This window comes from Phyllostomus discolor, chromosome X, assembly GCF_004126475.2.
Source record: "Phyllostomus discolor isolate MPI-MPIP mPhyDis1 chromosome X, mPhyDis1.pri.v3, whole genome shotgun sequence".
Classification (NCBI taxonomy): Eukaryota; Metazoa; Chordata; class Mammalia; order Chiroptera; family Phyllostomidae; genus Phyllostomus; species Phyllostomus discolor.
Window position 1 is genome coordinate 8,844,741 of NC_050198.1, and position 23,275 is coordinate 8,868,015.

The window sequence follows — 23,275 nt, forward strand, 5'->3', positions numbered from 1 at the left end:
AACAAATTTAAAGGACACATGGACAAAAGCTAGGGGGAGGGTGGTAATGGGAGGGAAGTGGGGAGGGTTGTGTGGGTGGGCTGGAATGGGAGTAAAAGGGAGAAAACTGTACTTGAACAATGATTAAAATAAAAAAAGATAGAAAAAAATCTCTTTACTTTTTGTTGCTCTGCTTGGGTGCTTACTGTTATCTTGTCCTCTAAATCACTGATCTGTTCCTCTGCTTCATCTAACCTGCTATTGATTCCTTCTAGTGTATTCTTTGTTTCAGATATTGTATTCTTCATTTCTGAGTGGTCCTTTTTTATGGTTTCTAGGTACATTTTAATGCTCACCATCCCTTTCTTTAAATTCTCACTGAGATCATCCATTCTTCCCCTAAGGTCCCTGAGCATCCTTACAACAGTTGTTTTAAGATGTGTATCTGATATCTTGGTTGCTTCCATTTCATTTAATCCTTTTTCTGGGGATTTGTCTTTTTCTTTAATTTGGGACATATTTCTTTGTCTCTCTGTTTTGTCTGCCTCTTTGTGTTTGACTCTGTGTATTAAGTAGATCTTCTATGACTCCCAAGCTTGTGACGAGGACTTTCTGATGTAGATGCCTTGTGGGTCTCAGTAGTGCAATCTTCCAGATCACTTGACCTGGGTGACCTGGTGTTCCAGAAATGTTTCTTGTGTGGTTTATGTGCCCCCCTCCCATTGTAGTTGAGTCTTGAATGCTGTTGGCTCATTTGAAGGTGGAGTTAACTCTCAGGTTGGCTGATTATAAGGATAGACTTCATACAATGTGTATAAGTGGCTGTTCAGGGGCTGCCCCCCACCCACCCTAAGGCAGAATTGTTCCAGGTAGGTTCTAGTGCCTGCTGGAGTTCCCCTCTGGCTGTACCATCTATGTGACTAGTTGGGTCGAGCTCTGATGAGGTTTGAAGCCCATCAATGGTTGTGTTGGTTCTGGGCCTACTTGAAAAACGTTCTGGTGAAGGCTGGTGTCAGACATTGTGTGTAATTGGTCTTGGACTACTTGTCCAGAACTTCCATTCTATTCACTGATTGTGGCTGTGTCTACTGGACCTGGGTGTGTGGGAGAGGGGCCATCCTGTATACAAGGGTCAGCTTCCTGCAGCTCTACACTAGGGGGAGATCAATAAAAGACCCAATGCTCTCTGAGGTCAGATCGACCTATTGGCTATTCTTGTACCCCCTGAGGTTGCCTGGATTTCCTCAGAGCCTTTTCAAAAAGACTGTACAGTGGGCCCAAGCTAACTATGCCCCCATTTTCCCTTCTGATGGTACAAGCTCAGTAGGGTGGGATGACGAGGTCAGGAGGATGGGGCTAGTGAGCCCCCTACTTGGGGGCAGTGTGGTCAGGCACTCAATGAGGGGAATGTGGCCTCAACTCCAGAGCCATTCCAATCAGTCTCTGCTAGAGTCTTTAACTCTAGCTTCCCCAGGAGGAGCAGACCACCAGTTCAGGTTGGGGACAGGCACTGCCGAAGTAAACTGAGTAGGGAGGGGTCACTGACATTAAGGAAATCGGATCAAGAGAGTCCTCCATTGGGGGTGGTGCTGGCCAAACTTGAGGGAAGGGATCAAGTTCTGTGTTTCCTCTTAGCTGCCTAGCCATGCTTGCTTGAGCCCTGGACCAAAGCCTTTGAGGGAAACACTCTCCAAAGGTTCCAGCTCTGAGTCATGTTCCTTTGGCCCTATGCACCTGACCTCAGCAGGACTGAGCCACAGGGACTTGGAAAGAAAGAACAAAAAGTCTCCTTTTGGGGTTGGTGCTACTTGACCTTACAGTTAGGCAGGAAAGACTGGCCCCCATTCCAAATCCTCACAATTTGATGCCTGTCTGATGGTCTGCCTATAGTTTCTCCAGAGAAAGAGCACAACAGAGGTCTCTGCTGGGCGCAGCCACCAGTCTTTTTTGCTGGACTCAAGCTTGGCAGGGTGGTGCTGCCAATAGTTAGAGAACTGGGTTAGTGCATTCCCCAGGTTGGTGCTATAAGAATAGGAGTGCCTGACCCTGTCAAGATGGTGCCTGAGGGCAGTGTGGAATATTGACTCAGGACCAGGACCTCAGTAGCTGACCCTCCCAATCTCTCTTTGGGTCCATGCCACTGAGGTCTTCTTTTTATGACTCCTATATTCCCTGAGTTGCCTTCCCTCTACTACAGTTCCGGGTGATTACCTGAGAGCAAGCTCCTGTGTGTTGGCCCTTTAGGAGAGCACCTAGGATTCTAGCAGACTCCCTCCTCTTCCCAATGGACAGAGTCCCCAATGATTTTCACTGCCAGATACTATGCAGGCTCCACTTCCTGGCCCTGGTGCTCTGGTTTAGGAGTCCCAGTGTGGGGTTGAGATTCCATGCTCCTCAGAGGAAGCTTTTGCAGCCTAGGTATCCCTCCAGCTTGTCAGCCACTGCATGTGAGTGCAGGGGCCAGCCCTCTCTGTGTCACTACCCTTCTTGCAAGTCTCCACCTAGCTTCTATAAATCCTTGGATATAATAATCCTGGTTCAACTGTCCTTCAGTTGGTCATTCAGTCTTATTGCTCTATAATTTACCCCTCTGCCCTGCACCACCCCTCCCACCAGTATTCTTCCCCCATAGTTCATGTCCATGGGTCATACATATAAATTCTTAGGACTTCTCCATTTTCTATACTATTCTTAACCTCCCTCTATTTTGTACCGACCATTTATGCTTCTTATTCCCTGTATCTTTTTACCCATTCTCTTATTCCCCCTCCCCACTGATAATGCTCCATGTGATCTCCATTTCTGTGATTCTGTTCCTGTTGTAGTTGTTCCCTTAGTTTGTTTTTGTTTGGGGATTTTTTTCTTAGGTTCAGCTGATGATAGTTGTGAGTTTGTTGTCATTTTACTGTTCCTAGTTTTGATCACCTTCTTTTTCTTAGATATATCCCTTTAACATTTCATATAATAAAGGCTTGGTGATGATGAACTCCTTGAACTTGACCTTCTCTGGGAAGCACTTTATCTGCCCTTCCATTCTAAGTGATGGCTTTGCTGGATGGAGTAATCTTGGATGTAGGTCCTTGCCTTTCATGACTTGGAATACTTCTCTCTAGCCCTTTCTTGCCTGCAAGGTTTCCTTTGAGAAATCAGCTGATAGTCTTATGGGAACTCCTTTGTAGGTAAGTGTGTCCTATTCTTTTGCTGCTTTTAAGATTCTCCCCTTATCATCAATCTTGGGTAATGTAATTATGATGTGCCTTGGTGTGTGCTTCCTTGGGTCCAACTTCTTTTGGAGTCTCTTAGCTTTCTGGACTTCCTGGAAGTCTATTTCCTTTGCCAGATTAGGGATGTTCTCCTTCATTAGTTTTTCAAATAAGTTTTCAATTTCTAGCTCTTCCTCTTCTCCTTCTGGCACCCCTATGATTTGGCTGTTGGAATGTTTAAAGTTGTTCTGGAGGTTCCTAAGCCTCTCCTCATTTTTTTAAAATTCTTGTTTCTTCATTCTGTTACAGTTGAACATTTATTTCTTCCTTCTGGTCCAAACTGTTATATTTGAGTCCCAGTTTCCTTCCATTCACTGTTGGTTCCCTGTACATTTTCCTTTATTTCACTTTTCATAGCCTGCACTTTTTCCTCTAGTTTGTGACCATATTCAACCAATTCTGAGAGCATGCTGATTACCAGTGTTTTGAACTGTGCTTCTGATAAGTTGGCTATCTCTTCATCACTTAGATGTATGATGTATTTTTTCTGGAGCTTTGATCTGTTTTTTTTTTCCATTTGGGCCTTTTTTTTTGTCTTAGTGTGCCTCTTACATAGTAAGAGGGAGAGCCTTAAGTATTCACCAGGGTAGGGCAACCCACATCACTGCATTGTGATACAGTCTGTATGTATGTTTCTTCTTTTTAATAACTTTTTAAAAATATTTTGTTTATTTTATTTTTAGAGAGGGGAAGAGGAAGAGAGAGAGAGAAAGAGAGAGAGAAAGAAACAGCAATGTGCAGTTGCCTCTCACACACCCCCTACTGGGAACCTGGCCCACAACCCAGGCATGTGCCCTGAATGGGAATCGAAATGGTGAGTCTTTGGTTCACAGGTCAGCACTCAGTCCATTGGGCCACACCAGCCAGGGTGAATACTTTTTCTTTAACTCCTTGGTTGTTGGGCTTCCATACAGTTTGATTTTCTGGCAGTTCTGGTTGTTTTTTTTTATTTGTTGTTGTCCTTCTTTTGGTTGTGCTAGGAGGCAAAGTGTATCTACCTATGCCTCCATCTTACCTGGAAGTTCCCCACTCTGATTCTTCTTTATGCCTTCTATTTCTTTGCTGAGATTTTCTGGGGTTTTTTTTTTCATGTTTCAAGTGTATTTGTAATTGTTCATTAAAACATTTTTATGATGCCTGCTTTAAAATCTTTTAAAAATATTTTTATTTTATTATTTTTTAAAATTTTATTTATTTATTTTTAGAGAGGGAAGGGAGGGAGAAAGAGAGAGAGAGAGAGAGAGAGAAACATCAATGTGTGGTTGCTGGGGGCCGTGGCCTGCAACCCAGGCATGTGCCCTTACTGGGAATCAAACCTGCGATGCTTTGGTTTGCAGCCCACGCTCAATCCACTGAGCTACGCCAGCCAGGTAAATTTTTTTTTAACTTTTTTTTATTGTTGTTCAAGTACAGTTGTCTCAAGTTGGGTAATTCTGACATTTCTGTCATCTTGTTAGCATCTATTCATTGTCTTTTTTCAATCAGTTTGAGATCTTCCTGGTTCTTAATTTAAGTACATTTCCATTGAAATCTGGAAATTTTGATTATTGTGTTATGAGCCTCTGGATCTTTTGTAAACCTTTTTTTAGTGTGACACCACTGCAGCAGAGGGAGTTGGAGTGCTTCCTTCTTTCAGCTACATGTGATAAAACTCTATGCTCCTTTTTCAGCCTTTATTGACACCAGAGGGTGGGTCTTCTCATTAGTGCTAGGCCATGGTCAGGGTTCTCATTTTCCTACAGGATTCCACTAATACCTCAAGGTTGGGAGGGGTAGGAATGTTTTATTACTTAGACTCATCATTTGGTCTCCGCTGATATCATAGGGTGGGAGGTGGTCTCATTGCTGCTCAGCAGTGATCAAACTCTTGACTCTCCACAAAGACTCCTCTGATACCACTCCAGAGGAGAAGGGGATACTCCATTACTACTGGGTAGAGATAGCATTCCAGGCTCCACTGACCCTGGAAAGGGGGAGGGTATCACTGCCTGGCAATGATGAAAATACAAGTTTCCACTTGGCCTTCTGTGATACCACCATGGCAGAGGTGTTGCTACAGCCTGGCAAAGGTAGAAATCTAGACTTGCTACTCTGTTTTTTCAGGCATAGGCAGGGGGTTTCTCTGAACTGTTTGGCAGGAGTGGTTTGGTTATAACCTCAATGTTTTCTGCTTTTCTAAGTTGCCCCTTTCCTGGTCACTTAGCTAGAGAGAACAAGCTTTTCTTGGGACATTTTTTCTGTGCCTTTGGTATTTCCAGATTTCTGGCTTCTTCAGTTCTAAGTCTGTGATATATGAGCAAAAAATAAAAAGCCTGGGGAACTCACAACTGTGTCAATCCTTGGGTCTGAGTTCCCTTACTAATCTACTTTCTTCTCTCTGCCTTTCAAAATCTTCTTATGTTGTTTTATATATAATGTTCAGGACATTTTGTTGCATTTAGTGGGAGGAATAAGGAAAGGCATTTCTAGTTGATCTTTCTATAGTGGAATCCCCCATCCTTAATTTATAAATATAAATCAAATCATTTTTTGACCTGCTTACAAGTCTTAATGGCTTTTCATTGTACTACAATCTAGATTCCACATGGACTTACAAGGCCCATTTTCTCCAACTCCAGCCTATTTTTCTAGTCTCTTATCCATTCACTATGTTTCAGTCACACTGATTTCCTTTCTATTACTCAATCACCTCGAATTATTTATTGCCCGAGAGATTTCACATATGCTTTTACTTCTCTCTTAATGGGCTATTTCTGATCTCAGCATGACTGTAGTCTCCTTATATCTTTAAGATTGTGCCCCTAAGTCACCTACTCAAGAAAATTGTCTCTGAATACATTAAGAAGTTTATACTCTCCCCTATTCCAATTGTTCTTTATCTCTATATTTTGTATATTTTATTCCAGTACTTTTGATTACTTGAATATATATACATATATGTGTGTATATACATACATAATGCATATATACATAATATATGTATACATAATACACACTCCTACATATATATGTTTCCCAACAGATTATAAGCTCCATAGTGTCGGGGGCCATACTCATTGTATTCACTAGTTTATCCATGATCTCTGGTATATAGTAACCATTTAATAAATCTGTATTGAATGAAAAAATGGAGCCAAATATTATACAATGTAAAAATTACATTGCCACCTTATAATCTAGAAAAATGCTTATTTGTTCATTTGGTATGCATCATATTCTCGTACTGTGAAATACCCAAAATATTTTTGTATGTCTCTGTCATTTCACTTGCTACATTATGTCAAAAATATCTATTTGTATTCTTTTTTGTGTGTACAGGAGTTCAGGATAACAACCATGTTTTACATGCGTAGCACAGGACCTATACAAAACAGATGCTCATGTTGAAAAATCAGTAAATGGTAGCTTGCACTGGGCTACAAAATATTTGAAAAGTAGTTCATAAGAAAAATTAAAACAAAATATTTTTTTACTTAGATCACCAAAATAACTAAGTTTCTTTTCAAAATCAAGAAAATGTCAAGAAGCAGTGGCAAACTTACATGCCTCTCTCTATTTCTGGATTCAATTCCTGGTCAGTGGGAATATCTGATTTGTTCCACTTGGTATGAGCATCCTCAATTTGCCAACTTTCCTAGAAGTAAATAATACCCATTTGAGAAAAAAAGACAAAATATATGGAGAAAGAAAGTGATGTTCTTATCCCACTCCCCATCTTTATTCCTCTGTAGTCAATTATTAGTCAAGGATTAATCAATTAGTCTCCTACATTAAGTGTTCTTACATTTATACTTTTTGATCTACAGAGATATACCAATTAACTTATAAATAGGACCTCTGAACTGATCTAGCAGCAAGTTTTTCAATTCATATTTGCCACTACCAAGTAAGACTGCTAAGTGTTCAGATGAAAATGAACCTAACATCTTTAATAAGGGAATACCCTCAAATCTAGGTGCTTTGTAAATAAATAATATTAAAACTAGAAGAAAGAGTTTAGCTCAAGGTTTTGCTTTTAATTTGCAATATTAACACAGGCACTTTTTTTTTAATTATGGGGTTATATTAGGGAGCCCCAAGGATTATTAGTGTAAACACAGTCTTTTCAAATTTGAAATAAATTTTCTACTGCTGCTATTGCTAACTTATTAGGCAGAGCTGGACTGGCCCAGTTTATCCAGGCAGAGGTTTAGCAGAGTTCACTCCTTTTGAGAGTATTTATGGACTTCCTAGTTCAGATCTGTGCCAAGTAGTCAAGTAATACCGAAGCAGCAGTATGGTGGCAGCTGCTAGCTTGGCTTATCACACTTCCATAGATTCAACCAGTAAAGCAAAACAAACCCCAAATGGATTTAGAAAATCTATTATTTATAAAAACAACAATGCAAGAAAAAGATTGTGTTAACTCCCACCTTTCTAGCCCCATAGGATGATACTGAACTGAAGGGGCCAGATGATAGATGACATAAGTGGTATGTCACTGTTGTAGAGGAGCCAACTGTAAACTACAGCTGAACAGTTCTATAGACTGAAGCTGTTATTTCAAGCTGGAGTGAGGAGGAAAGTCTCATGCCTCACTAGAATTGGGGTGGTAGATGAGAAATGGACTTGGGATAGCTCCTGACAAGACTGTCTTGCCATGTCCCAGAAAAGATCACAGGGTATTTTTGTCAAGATGTGTCAGACTGCAGTTGGGCCTTGCCTACCTGGCCTATATAGAGATGTGCAAGATTACCAGAGTGCCATGGCAAAGCTGTTCCACAATCTGATGAGAAGAGGAGGATTTTAAAGACAGCCTACTTTAAAAGGTGCCATGATTCTATAAGTGCTAAAAATATAATAAGAGTAGAGGTGATCATTAGTGTCTGTGATTGCATCAGAAGATTATGCAAGTAGTGGTATACTGGAGAACCATTATGATTCATTGTGGACCCATGTGAATAAGGTATACACAAAGGTGGGCTGTGAAGTGGGATAGAAGAAAAATCAACTTGTGTGAAAGTTAATGCTCTATATGTCAAGTCTCTGTATTCTAAGTCCAGTTCTTTCACAAATCTTAATAAGGCCATGAAGGATATCCAAATGGACAAGATCACCAGATTTTTCTTCTCAGTTCTTACTGGAACAACATCATTTTTGCATTTCACACAATTTTCCACTCCTTCCTAACTGAAATTCTATTTTTTTTAACTAAGCTATCTTGACATTCTTTTAGTTCTTCTTATAATTTACTTATTTTCTTTCTCTTCTGCGGGCTTTCTTCATGGGCATCTCACACTCTCCCTGTCTCATTTATATTCCTGTTTCAGTAGTGACTCTCAAATCTATATCTTCAACACATACTAAACTTCACATTCCTGTATGTGAATGCAGATGGAAGTCCCTTCTCAGCTATTCCACAGGCATCTCATATTTATAATGTCCAAAACAGAAGTAATATCTCAGAGTACCTCCCTTTCCCAAATCTGCTCCTTCTATATTTTATTTCAGATGTAGAAGAAATAACTTATCCATTCATCCAAGCTAGTATCCTGGGAATTAGTCTTGATATTATTCTTTTCCTAACCTCTCCTTTCTAATCAATCACCAAATTCTCCTGAATACAGGAGTGGGCAAAAGCAAGTTTACAGTTGTGAGAATGCAAAACAGAGTTTATTCTTGTTTTATTTATTGTGTTATTTATTATTATTAATCTACTTTTGCCCACCCCTGTATTTATTCAATCCATTCCCTTCTCTCTATCCCCACCTCCACTGCTCTATTTCTGATCCAAGTCATCTGTTTACTGATCTATTGCCACATTCTTCAAACTGACACCCTGTCCCATCCTGTCCCTCTCAAATGTATGCTTTCCATGACCACTAGTCAATATAAAACTTAAATATATAAATATGACCAAGTCATTTCACTGCTTAAAATTCTTCAGTGGCTCCTATCTTTTTGGTTATCTTTTAGCTTGATTCTCCCCACCCCTGATCTGGCTGTTGCTAATGCCTGCTACCTAGTTTTAAGTCACTGCTTGCTTTGCTTTTCAACTCCAGCCATCCAGGCACCTCTTCATAGTTCTCTGTCACTGCTCACACTGTCCTTATGCCTACAAGTTCTTTTCTGCATTATTGCTTAGCTGTCATCCTTTAAGACCTAAAACAGGCATTGTTCCCTCTACATAGTCTTTCCCTAGCTGTTAGGTACTTCTCTGCACATAGTACTGAAAACATCTATTGCATTTAACACATTGTCCTATTAAATTAACTGCGAATGTTTCTGTTTCCTCTACCAGTCTATGAGCATCATGGTCATCTCTGCAGCCACAAAATCAAGCTAATTTTTCTGATCAAAGGATACAACTTCAGCCAGCATGTTAATAGCATTCAAAATATGTTTGTTGAATAATAAGTTTATATGTTCTTCATTAATGGCTGCTAAGTGCACCAGAAAATTCCCTGATGGGCTAGGGCTTCATGTGTTAAGAAAATTAGATTTCCTAATCTAGGTGGGCTCTGGGATTTTTATTAGACTGTGATTAATACAGCAGGGAATACCTGGAAGGAGCCCTTTAAAACCCCATTGGGATGACCTCAACTTGAGCCAATTTTTCTTCACCCAGAAATGATTGCTGCGAGTCTTGGTCTGGAAAGGACATGACTTGATTTAATACAGTTTACCCTAGAGGCAGAGCAGCAAAGAAAGGATTCTGTTAATTTAATTATAGTCTCTGGGTGCTTTTCCCTGATAATCTAAAGTGAGGTTTGGCCTAGAGCAGCACACTGAAGGCCCATCTATAGTTAAAGGTCTCTTTCTACTTGCTTCTCTGACTATTGGGGGCATAGACAGATGGCTCTCTAGTCATCGGATACATCAGAAGCTTTGGTTCTTTACTCCTAGCTGTTAGTTGAATTATGCTGCAAGGAAATAAAAATATTGTTCCAGAAATTTTGCTAAGCTTTCTCTGAAGCAAGTTTTACATATTGTCTTGAGAATAACTTGTCTTTGTCACTACTAGTCTTATCACAATTTCTTAGCTAATTTTTCTGAATGAGATATACAACTTGTCCATCATAGAACACCTGCTTTTAAAATTATAGGAAAGGTCTGGGCAAAACTAAGTGAAAAAAAGAGGGCTCCTAGCCTTTCCTCTGCTTTAGGACATTGACTAGCCTCATAACTCTTCTCTGTCTTGTCAGTACTTACTAATCACTGAAACATGAAAGATAAAAGAGAAAAATAATTTTCGACAAAATATTGCTCATTAAAAATGCAAGAAAACTCAAAACTAAACAGGTAGCTATAGCAAAAACACCATGTAACCAAATTGGGAAAATCACCAGAACTCTGCAAGACATTTTGTCTAAATGTTAAATAATTTAAAAACACTAAAATATATCTTTCATGGCAAGTCTGAGGTCTGACACAGAGCAAGCTTCTTAGCAGAACAAATGGGAAATAAAGATTAAGGACACTATAAAATAACTTATGTTGCAAAATGTGGAGGTTAGAGATATTCAGCTTGCAGCTCCAAAGGAAACATCCACATTATGTACTTTTATCTTTGGCCCCAAAGAGAAAAAGTCTTGAAGGTCCTTGTTCCAATGGAATGCTCCTCCCTATCTGACCAAATCCCTAAGAGATCCATTGAGCACCAGTCATAGGACCTTTGTAAATTCCACATCTGAAGTACTGTCTCATTACATATACTATAAAATCTTAAATGGAAATATTTTGATCAAGAGACTTTAATTTTTATTGAAATCTAGAGGGAGAATAAAAAGGACAAAACTATAATAACTGAATTAAAAGATGATTAAAGTTGTTTATTTTGATATGGTTGCAAACACCTCACTAATTTTATGTCTTCAACTAATTTAATTAATTTAATACTTCTCCTCTCCCTGCTTCCAAAATATCTAAGTCACCTTCCAAAAAAATCATTTTGGCTTTTATATCTAGATGGTTGAATTATGTGTTACATCATGTCATTTAGTGTGTTATGTTTTGATATGTATTTTATGACAACATACCTTTACCCCCAATCTTTCAGATTGTATTGTGCATTAAGAAAAGGCAAAACTAAAGTGCTGCCAAAATTTGCATATAATCATGCTATACTACTCTTATAAAAATGGGGCAAAATTAAGCTGCCAAAGTTTGTATATAATCACATATTATGCTTACAAAAATGGAGCAAGACATTAACATTTTAAATAATAGACAAAAGAATATAAAAGCTAGTTTATTTGCAAAGTTATGGAAAGAAAATACAGGAAATATTTACCTGTCATTTGGAGTTAAGAATAAAAGTGTAAAGGTAATGGTTATTTCCTTTTATATTTATTTCCCCCAAATCAAGAATATTAGAGTGATTTTGGAAAAAAAAAAAAGAATATTAGAGTGAGCCCTGGCCAAGTGGCTCAGTTGGTTGGAATGTTGTCTCATAACCAAAAAGTTTGTAAGTTCAATTCCTGGTCAGGGCACATACCTGGGTTGCAGGTTCTATCCCATATTGGGGCACATATGGGAGGTGACTAATAGATGTTTCTTTCTCACATTTCTTTCCCCTTCCTTCTTTCTGCCTTTCTTTTGTTCCTTCCTCCTTATTTCTCTCTCTCTTTCCCTCTCTCTCTTTCCTTCTTCCTTCCTCCCTTCTTTCCTTCCTTCCTTCCTCTCTCTCTCTTCCTCTATCTATAAAATCAATAAACATATCCTCAGGTGAGGATTCAAAAAAAGGTAAAAAAAAGAATGTTAGAGTGAAAAGCTAGTTATATTCTGAACAAATTAAGAAAAATAATGCCAATTATGTTGTCAATACCAAAGACAACTTTTTTATTTTTATTTTTGCATGTTTTGTAGGAAAAACATCAATGAGGAGGGTTTAGGGCAAATACCTGCAGTCTTGGTGAATTCTGTTAGATAATATAACTCCACACCCACGTTTTGGCTCAGTCATTCTTAGATTTTAGATTTTTTATAGTGATTTCAGTTGAGTAGACTAAATAAATTCCTTATTGTAACATAAACAAGAGAACATATACAACTTAATTCTGATCTAAGGTGTTCCTCAAAATCCTCTCTTTTTTCCCCATCTTCTTTGGCACTGGTGTTTTCTTGAAATACACATCTTTTTTATTTTTACTGTATCCTTTTCTTTGGCATTTGTTTTGATTGATATTACATTCATTATGTAAACATCTCTTTTTAAACTTGCTTGCAATATGATGAAAAATCATGTTGCTTGTCATGCAAGCCAAGTCAGGATACACAGTTTGGTGTTTCAGCCAAATTTGACCACTTCCTACATTGCTGGTTAGGTACTGGTCAGAAACACTCAGTGATTCTCAGACTCCTTTGTTAACTTTCTGATAACATTTTCAGACTCCTTTGTAATTAACTTTCTGATAACATTCAATGGGCCTTCCCCCTCCAAAGTACTGTTCTTTTTGTGACACTGATACAAACCCTTCTTACTAGTTTTAAAAGCTCATATTCTCGAATCACCTTAATGTGGTATTAAAATCACATGTCATAGCCTCAGACAAATTATTTAACCTCTTTAAGTCATATTCATCAGCTTATTTAACATTTATTTTACTATGTGTAATAGGTTCTAGGGATAGGAATTGAATATGATAACCAAGGTTTTCTCATCTGTAAAATGTGTTTAACATCTCCCTATGACTGAAACCTCTAATGACTCAAAATGCATCCATTCCATTGCATTTCTGAACATAAAACTACTCTATAAATTACTAATGCTGGAAATTTGATGCGCGTGGGTCACCGGCCAGCAGTGACCACGGAACACTGTGGATGGCTTGCCCATAACATGCGAGAAAAAACATGCACAGAGACAAACTAGTTTCTGTGGGGAAGTAGGGACGAAATGGCCACCCCCCCTAGTGGGGAGCGTGCCCATTTACCATCCATACCTGCTTTTATTGGGCTCATTTTGCATAATAATTCAGGTAAAGTACAGTACTCATTAGGGGGAAGTAAGAAACCATAGAAAACAAGGAACTCTGCTGGTCTATTTTGAATCGGGGTCAAAGAGCTGTAAGACTTTGAGGAACAAACTAACTTCCTCCTTGGACCCCTCTCATTCAACTGAGAGCATTCTAAACAAAGAAGGTTTCACAGTAATTTACATATTCTTTCTTAGGCCTGATCACCCCGGGGAATCCGCCCTTTTCAGCACAGAGCTGCACCACCCTGTCATTGTTTCAGGCTTAGGTGGAGCAAGGGAACTAAGGCAACCAAGAGATAAGGAGATTTTCTCCCAGATGATGAGAACTCAGGCTATGTCAAAGAAGCCAAGGAGCGAGGGTCCATCACCCCCTTGTCCTTCTTTTGGGGAGCCTCCCAAAGTGATCGTGCCTGTCTTAGATCGTTCCCCCCATGGGGAATCTTACCCGTCTTTGGCTAACCAACCAAGCTTTTCGGGGTTCAGTTATGAATAGAGCAGCAGAAGCAGCATTCCTGCCAGGGAGATAAGCTTTTGTCTCCTTGCTGGCTTACGGTTCCAAGGGCGTTCCCTTAGCCTTAGCCTAGGCAGGGGTTTCAGCTTCTGATACCAGTCAGGGCAATTCCCAACAGAAATTATCTTTTCTAGAAATACTAATTCAATGTTCTGAGACTCAGTTTCAATGTTAGCACTCCAAAATACCTTACATGCCTGGTTAGCCAAGGAAAAATTGCAAATCACAACCATAACCAAGATTATGAAATGCAGTATGACTATATCCTATGAGCATAGACTTGTCTAGATAATTTTCTGAGCTTCTTTCCAAAATTTGTCATATACTGCTCTGACTCTTATTGCTCAGTGGATTGGGTATGGTCCTGCAATCCAAAAGGTCACTGGTTCAGTGCCTTGACTTGGGGGCGTGCGATGGTCCGTGTTCCCTTCTCTTTCTCCCTCCCTTCCCCTCTCTCTAAAAATAAATACATTTTTTAAAACACACAGAATTTGCCATATACTTTTAAGTTTGGATTATTAGAAAACTAAGCAAGTCTACAGACGGGCCATCTTAAAATTTACTTGGTTTGTATCACTAGGCAGAAAACAAAACAAAAACAACAAAAAATTGGGGTTTCAGTTCTTTGTGTGGGTTAAGATGGGGTGGGGGTATGTCAATTCATGCCAGCTGAGAAAAGTGGCAGTTATGTATCTCATGCAATTGAACTTGAGGAAAAATGGGTTACTGCAGAAACCGGCAAAACCTATTAACATTATTTAAATGGTTGTAGAAATAAAATGAGGTTCTGCTTATTCGATGGAGCTATTTAAGAATGACAAAGAGAAAATATCTATGTGGTGGTAGAGAGTTTGTACCTATGGTTTCTAGGATTATTTGTGGTTTAAAGTGAAGCCTCATTGGGTGAACTTTTACTACAATCTATATAAGTAACCTGTGTAAGTGAAGTACAGAAGTTTTGAAGAATCACATTGTTTTCAATTTGTCACTCATTTTACATCTCAGTATTCCCCTTTAGTTCTTATATAAGAATATCTGAAAACAAAAGGACATCCTCTAAAAGAGGTACTGGGCACTCTCAGCGTTGGAGGAGTTGGCCGAAAACACGACATAGAGCCCTTCAAAAGGCACGTGGGCCCGACCTGTCTGGGTATCAAGACTGCACCAGCAGGTCTCGGGCTGCGTGCACCGGCCCTCCTGCCTCGTCATCGCGGCTCTTCTGGTAGCAGAAAAGAGCCCAGTAGCAGTCGGAGGCATTCCACGCCTCTTCCAAAGGCGCTCGGGCCTCGGGAACCACCTTGGGAGCCCACTCAGCAGCAGGGAGGACGGGAGCCAGGAAAGCCCGGGCTCCAGCTGTAACCCGGTGCTCAGCAGGGTCCCCCACCCCTCGTTGGCGGGGGCCGCAGGTACCTCCACAGCTGCCTCAGCAACTGGTGGGCAGCCCTTCACGCCGGCGTAGCAACAGCTCCGAGGCCCTTTGGGACTGCGTTCCCGCTGCAGGCACCTGACTGACTGACCCGGGCTCAGGCTTGCGCCGCCGCCCGCCGACGCCAACGCTGCCGACTCCGCGCAGGCGCTCCTCACACGCCTCTGTCCCGGGGCGGCCCGCGGGGCGGGAACGCTAGGCTGAGAGCCGCCCGCACCTGCCTAACTGACAGCGACCCGGTCTCGGGCCTCGTGCAGGAGCACGCACGCGCACGCGCTTCGCGTGCCTGCAGTCCTCCCCGGGGGCGGGATCGCGCGGCTGTGTGAGCGGGCGGGGGGCTCGTGGAGCGCGCGCCTCGCACCCGAGGGCTGCAGAGAGATATTTTGGGTGGCAGGAGGCCCCTCGTCATTTCCGCCGGGCAGCTTGTCGTGCTGGGGCTTCACTCCCGCGCGCGAGGCGAGCGGGCAAGTTGGCTGCAGGCGTGCGGCAGTGGTGGCTTTTTCCCGTAGCCGTGAGACCCTCGGCTGTGCAAGCCATGAACTGAAGCCCTGAGGGACGGAGACCCCAACGGAGTAGCAGAGCAGCCAGTGCTTCAGCGGGGACCAAGAGGAGTTGAGACCCCGGGGCGTTTCCCTCCCTATCACTGCTCCAACGGCTGCTGCCCGCCCGCCGTGTGCTAAGAGCCGTTGCAGCCAAGAGACCCGACACACAAAAGCCGCTTTCTCCGAGCTGCCCGCCCAGCGAGGCAGCGGTCAGCAAGGGACCCCACCTGAGGGCGGCTTGGGCTGCTGAGTTCGTCTTGTGTCTGGGCTCTACACCCCTCGCCGAACCGATCCTGTGCCCATGGCTCTGATCATGGAACCGGTGAGCAAATGGTCTCCGAGTCAAGTAGTGGACTGGATGAAAGGTAATGCCTGCTGTGCAGAGGGCTAAGCGGCCCTGGGGTGCGGGGTCCCGGCGTGGGGGAAGGAAGGGGAACCCATCACCTCCAAACCCGCCTTGGGGTTCCCACCCACCGATTGTGGTGCTCAGGGCTGGGAGGCGGGGACGGTGGGGGTCCTCCAGGGCCGGTAGGGGCTCGGGATCCGGGTCTCCCATTGTCTTTAGCCGGTAGCTCCTGAGCCGGAGGGGCGCAGAGAGCGCGGGAGGATTGGAGGCTGGAAACCGGGCGGCCGTATCCCAGCGCAATCCAGGCGCATCTTGCCCGCTTTCCTGCTCCCCTTGGCACCCCCAGGCCGGGAGGCCGTGACGACCCTTGTCTCTTCCTTTAGGGAGGAGCCCCCCAAGGGACCTGCTCCACTGGTTGCCCCTTCCCGGGCCCCTTTGTTCCTTCGAAACCTGACGCCCCCACGGCGGCTGCCCCTACCAGCTCCAACTCTCCTGGCAACTTTTAAGCCCACATAATGGGGTCAGGATGCGGCCGCCCCAGTTTGGATTGGGAAGCAACCTCTCTACTCTAGATTGGGCTGAAGATGCTGGGGGGATGCTCTACTTTGGGGAGAGTGAAACAGGCTCCCCTGGGACAGCATCAGCACTGGTGGGCTCCCTCCAGCGCATCCCCTGCGTCCTTTGCCTCCTCTTCTGTAGCCGGTTGAGGCTTTGGATCTCAGGGCTTTTGCGTGGGGGCTCGACGCCAGGTGTAAGGTGATGTGCATTCAAATTCCTCATTTCTTCCATCTTGAAGTCTCTCCCCCTCTTTTCCCTGGCAATTTCTAAGAACCATACTTAGAAACGCTAGCCCTCCTAGTTGCAGTCATGAGCTTTTCTCTAGTCCTTGGGCTTTCCTGCCTCACTATCTCCCTCTGTTGTCTGAGTTAAGGGGCCTGTAGAGGAACCCCCTTTTCATGACCACTGCTCCCCCACCTCCTGTCCCTCAGATTCCTAAGATTTTGGGAATACTGATAGGGGGTGAACTGGATGAATAAATGATTCCTGTACACACTTGGGATATTACAGCTTTGCTCCTGGTTATTCCTAGGCACACACAAAGTAGATTAGTCAGGGACTTAAAGGTTTATCATTTGTGAAAAATGTGCCTTCCAAAATGAGGGAGTCCCTTCTCAGGGCATGCTTTGTGGGCAGACTTTCTAAGATCCAGGTACTTTAGAATGAAAGATAGGGGTGATTGGAAGTGATTGAGAATGATAGGGAGAAACTCATTCTTTCTCTTTCTCTTTTTCCAAACCTTTTTAGCTTCTTGCTTATTCTTGTGGATTTTCCATTATCCATGTGCTTTCCTTCTATTCCCTTATATGCCCATTTATCCCTCATTTACTTCATGTTTTCCCTTTCTAATATGTGGAAAGTGCTTTGTAACTGCAAAGCACAGTACAAATGAGAATGTATTGAATTAAATCAAATTCATTATTTATTGACTGCTCCCCTGTGTGCGGTGCATTGTGCTAAGGTACCATGGGTGCCATGACTAAGACAAAGTGCTGCAGTGGCTCATCTTTTTTCTGTTTCTACTTCTCTTTTCATATTTGCTATTGAAATTCTGTTTTCCTAGATCCCACCAGCCACCAACCCCCTCCCCCTTCTCAGATACAGACAAACATCTGTTTCTCAGTTTCTCAGTCATGGAAGAAAGAGGAGGGTATATGCAAGAAGTAGGAATGGTTCATCTAAACCCTTTCTTTGAATTTGCCTAAAAGATTGCTTTAGTTTGAGTCTGTTACTGAAATTCTCAAAGCAAAGCTGTCTTGGCTCCATGGCAGTCAGATTACCTTCAAGACTACCTCTCCCAAATTCCCATGATGCTTGTAGTGAGCGTTGCATACTCCATCTTCTTCACCTCCTACCCTCCCAGTGCATTCTTGCAGTTTCCCCTGTCTCTACAGTTTAAGTCCATTGAACCAAGTAGAACATATAATGCACATATTCTGACACACATAATTAGTGTTCCAGTACAATCATCCTTTAAAAAGCTCTCCAGCCTAAAATGCAGCTTCTTTGAAGTTGTGCTAACATTGTTAGCTCTGGTTTTAAATGACTGCTATATTCAAGTTGATTAACTGATTTTCATACCTGTTGGTGACGCATTTTAGAACTATTTGAAAAGGTCAGTGAGGTTGCCAAGATGGAATCTGTATATCCTTGTATACATTAGACAGGAAGAGAATAACTGATGTCATTATATATATATTTCAAGTTCAAAATGCTTACTGATGAAATTTCCAAATCTTCATAATCTTTGTATAAACTTGACTTGATATATTATCAGAAAATAAGATAAAAAAATGTTGGATGAAAGGAATGTTTCCTCAACTTGGAACTTACACTGTTGACTAATTAATTTTTCCTTCTGTGCACTTTTCCCTAAATAGATTTTACAAAACACATTTAAAAACTACTTGTCACCCTTTCCTCAGATGCAATAACATTTAAAAGTCAACTAATTCAGGCTGTAGCTTTGGAATGTCTAAACCTCATTTAGTGTTGTATACTGTATAGTGTTATAGAGGCAGTACTAAAGAATTTTTGAACAACTGCAACATGGTGGGAGTTTTTCAGAGCGATGTTCTTCAGGGTGACAGTTTCATCACCCTTAATATTTAAAGCATATTACATATGCTTTCAACTAGTCCCACTCATAGTTATAACTCTATACAGTAAGGTACATGCTTTATGCTCTTTCTAGGGTACTTTTCCCTTTACTAAATAGAAAAAGAACTATTAAACACATAAGAATAGAATGGCCATATATTTATGCTTCCACACAATTTATAGAAGTGGTATAGAAATTCAGTAAGGAGAGAGGGAAATGAAGGGGAAAAAAACAGACTGACAGGATTATTAAGCTTTGGTAGCATATATTCAAGGTTACTTATGAGGGATCATTTATATATTGCAATTCATTTTGATCTGTTACTTTTTATTAAATATATTTCAGGGAAACAAATATTAAATCTACATATTAATTATTGGGAAAGATATAGGAAATACTTGCATTTTTTGCTCACCACAACTCCACTATTTGTAAAATACAGTACTCACTAAATTTTCTATTGACAATGAAGATTTGATGTGACACAGTGTCAGTGTTAGTTACAGTAAATATATGAACTCCTCATGAGTCAGTAAAATAAGCAGTTATATTCTAGATCATCCTGATGGTGCTTCAGGCTATTTGAAAATATTTTATAGACCTGAGAATGAATTTTATAAAAATATTTTTGAGAAAATCAAAATCATTTAACTTTTGAAACTGACTTCTTTCAATTAGAAATTACATTCAGTCCTGTTAAAGTTTTGACCAAATTTTAAAACATAAAATTTTTTTACAGTACATAAAAGCAAGGCAATTATTTTAAAAAGCTATAGGTAGAAAAGTAGGCCAATAACTTTCTAATCTTTGCTCAGTCTGTTGCTCTAAAATTATTTCTCAGCTCCTATATATTCACTTGCAGGGCCTGGAAATACGTCACAATCTGCAGTTGTTTGAGTCTATATTTTTGCCCTCTGAAATATAGCAGAAAACCTCTGAACACTTTAAGGCTTCAATTATTAATTTTATTATTCATTTTCCTTGTCCATGTCACCCCCAGTAATTCCAGTTTTCTTCTCACACCCTTGCCAACTTTGAAAACCTTTCAAAATATCCACATGACTAAGATAAAGTTATTTTCTAGGGCCAGCTCCTTCCATGACATTTTCCCAGTGATCTCAATCCCATTCTGGATCAAATAAAATGGAATATTTTTTCAGAGTCAACCAACAGGCCCTGCTTTGTTGCTCTTCTCTTATGGTCCCTGTGATTTAGCTTCATCCATTCTTGTATTATTGTGATTCCTAAAGTAATCTAAATTTTATGGATAGCCTCTTCTCAAACCATCCCACAATTAACTGCTGTGTTCTTTCCTGTTTACTATAAACCATTTTCTTTAAGAAGCGTTCACTGACTTCTAATTTCTGTCCTGATGACTCAGCCATCTTGAGGATAGAAGATGAAATACAAAAAAGAAGAAGAAAATAGAAAATGAAATACATTATTTTAGGCATAAAAAGCAAAGATAAAAACAACGTTTTACATATAACCCTAAAAAGAGGAAAATGCAGTTATGAAATAAGGTCTATTTAGTATAAAAGTTAAATGGTGCAAAAGATAATGTATCTGATAAGGTAAAAAGCTTTTGACAGGTACAATGCTTTTTAGTAATTTTTCCCCCTCATAGGACCCAGAGCTGAGGATGACATATATCTAATTAGATAAAGGAAAATGTCAAAATTTTGAGCTAAACATTCTTGGGAGAGAGATCAGAAATAATTGTGGCAGGAACTTGAGTATACACTGCAAGAAAAAAAAATTATCAAATTGGCCCTACCACTTCCTTTTTTCTCAATTGCAGTGTGATTAGATAGTCACTAATAATCACCTACTTTGGATTTGACATTTTTGGAATCGGAATTCTTTTATTTCACGTGAAGATGAAATTTACCTTTTCTATATGCAGAGTTTAGTTCACAAGAAACATCACTTATTTATAATGTCATTAACATTTGCTCTTTAAATGAACACTCATGATATAGTGCAGATTAGGAAAAAAGATATTTATGTATATATATTCAGGTGCTTATATGTATTATTTATGCAGTACTTCTTTATGGAAGTGTTTTAATGGATTATTTTAAATAAATTATTCCCCACTTCGGGGAAATTAGTCTCCTAAGGGATGGCAGTGACATTGATAAACCTATGCCAAGACAGAGACAGGCACCAACTAGTACATTTGGTAAATTTTAAAGTTTCATAATGTATACAAGCACCAATGGAAAGTGAAGATGATGATTTTAGTAAATCAGGAAGGAATCCATGTGGAAGGTGGGGTTTTAGCAACTGTTTAAGCAATTTAATTAAGCCATAGTATAAGGGGTACATTCTAAGTGTAGAGGCACAGCAAGAGACTCTAGAATTGTGATGGGGTAATTAACCACAGGGATTGTGTCTAGGTTTGTTTGGCTGAAGAAGAGAGGTGGGCAGTAGAGGGAAAGTGAGGGAGGAGCCATGAGTAGGTGGCACAAAAGTACAAGAACAAATCTGCATTTCACAAAGACAATAAAACTCTCATCATGTCCTGACTTTAAATAAATACCACATTATAAAACTTTGGCTGCCAAAAATAAGCCCACAAAGAATGTGTATTGAATTGGTACAGCTGTTTCAAATCTGTTTCTCAGGAATAATTTAGAAATAATGTTAAAATGAGTTTTTTGAAGATTAATTGCATCATTAACATTGTGTTGTTGGATATTTAGAATTTTACTGATCCAAGTTCTTATGTGAAGAATGAATATAGCCTTTTAAATATTGATGCTGTCCTTAAACCAATGATAAATTATCATTTTCATTTACAGCAGAATAACTTCAGATTCGGACTTAATTTGTTCTTAATGACTTTTATAGCGTTCTATGTGACTTCTCTGTAGCGCCTCACACATAAGGCTTATGTGAAAGGTGAAGGACTAGCTTCTATAAAGTACTAGAAGGGTGGATCATTTGGACTGATTTATAATGGGGAAGGGAAAGGGAGGTTACATAATTTGAAAAAATGTAGTCTAAAGTTTTATATTTTTTATGATTTCTGTCATGGTTCAGTGTCTGGCTAAAGAACAGCAAATGTAGTCTTCAGTATAGGATCACAGTGTCGAATAACATTCAGTGAGTGGATTCACATTATTCATACAAACCATAGGCCGGTTCTCCCTAAAATGGTACATTTCTATGGTTGTGGAAGTCAAAATATCAAAAGAAGCCAGGGTTGATTTTTGCCAAGTATTTTAAAACATTATTCTTATATTAAAACTAACAGATATTATATTCATGTTGTAGAAAGCAAAACTGGCATGATTTAAAAGATGAAACCAGAGGCCTAACAGGAATTTTAGGCTTGCAGCAGGCTGTTTATAAAGCTGCATTTCCCAGACCTCCCAGAGTGATGAGTCCCTTTAGGATTATGGACACATCAGTGGAAGAGTTTGAGAAGTGCTGGTTGTGTTTTAAAAAGGTAAAATAATGTAGTTTGCTTTCTCTTTTTCTCCTGTTGCAAATAGCAAAATATCTTTTCAGCCAAGGTCATCATAGTTATAGCATTTTACTCTGTTTGATCCATAAACCTGTAGTCAGGGTGAACTTCTTGAGAATGATTCTCACCTGACCCTATTTTTTCAATTCTCACCCCCATTAGCTTAAAAAATTGAATGGCTTCTCACTGCTTTTAGGATAAAGATCAAAGTCCTTAAAATGGCTGATAAGACGCTTGAAGATTTGGCTATTGCCTGTGAGGTAAGCTACACTGGCCTTCTTGCTGTTTGCCCAGCGCTAGGCCTTTGCACTTGATATGTTGTCTCTCACCTTTGTTCTTTACCCAGTTAAGTCCTACTCATCCTTTAGATCTCAAGCCTCTCCTTCACTGCCTCAGAAAAGCCTTCGGATTCCCTAAGTCACATCAAATCTTCAGTTATGTGCTCTGCTAGTGCCATGTATTTCTTTATCCTTTTTGCTAGTTTTATTTTTACATTAATTTGTATTGTTTCTAATGAGGGCAGGGGCCATTTCTTTTTTTGCATAATAAGGCAAAAGAAAGTATATGGTGAAAAGTAGGCACTCAGGAAATATTTGTTGATTGATGGAGTAAATAAATTTACCCACAGATTTCAATTTCTTGCCTGTCAGCAAATCTGCTTTCCTAAATGACAATGCATGTAAAGTCCCTTATCATGCTCTAATGGATATACTTCAGTGCCAAGTTGTATACTGCGTGCCAGACACAGTGGAAGTAGGGTTGCTTTATCCATATTTCACAGTTGTATTACTCCATCTAGCCAATTCAGTTATCTAAATCATGGTTTAGATTCATTTTGTTAAGAAATATTAATAATGTCAATGAATTTGTAACATTTCTGTGTTTATGCCATTAATATAATACTATAAGTAGTATTTACTGATATTTAATAGACCAACACAATGGACAAACATTACTTTCAAAATTAAAACATATCCCTTTTCTTGAGCATTTACCGTATATTCTTTCAGACAAATTTTCTAATTGTTTCTTCATTTTGGTGTTTTTAGAAGAACTCTAAAAAATAAATAAAATGAAAGAACTCTGTATGTTTTGGAATGCATGGTAGATTGAAAT

General features: G+C 40.2%; 1 protein-coding gene across 6 annotated transcripts in view; it reads left to right on the plus strand.

Annotated features, from left to right (window-relative positions):
* Positions 1 to 15,431: 15,431 nt before the first annotated feature.
* The window catches only part of CNKSR2 (connector enhancer of kinase suppressor of Ras 2), a 288,141-nt gene continuing 280,297 nt past the window's right edge, over positions 15,432 to 23,275 (plus strand). Inside the window, exon 1 of one of the 6 annotated variants that reach the window (XM_028522246.2) lies at positions 15,432 to 16,044. In XM_028522246.2, coding sequence (XP_028378047.1) covers positions 15,981 to 16,044 — 64 coding nt within the window. In that variant the 5' untranslated portion in view covers positions 15,432 to 15,980. The remainder of the gene's footprint in view (positions 16,045 to 23,275) is intronic. The other 5 variants (XM_028522249.2, XM_028522244.2, XM_028522248.2 and 2 more) reach the window with 5 other exon arrangements.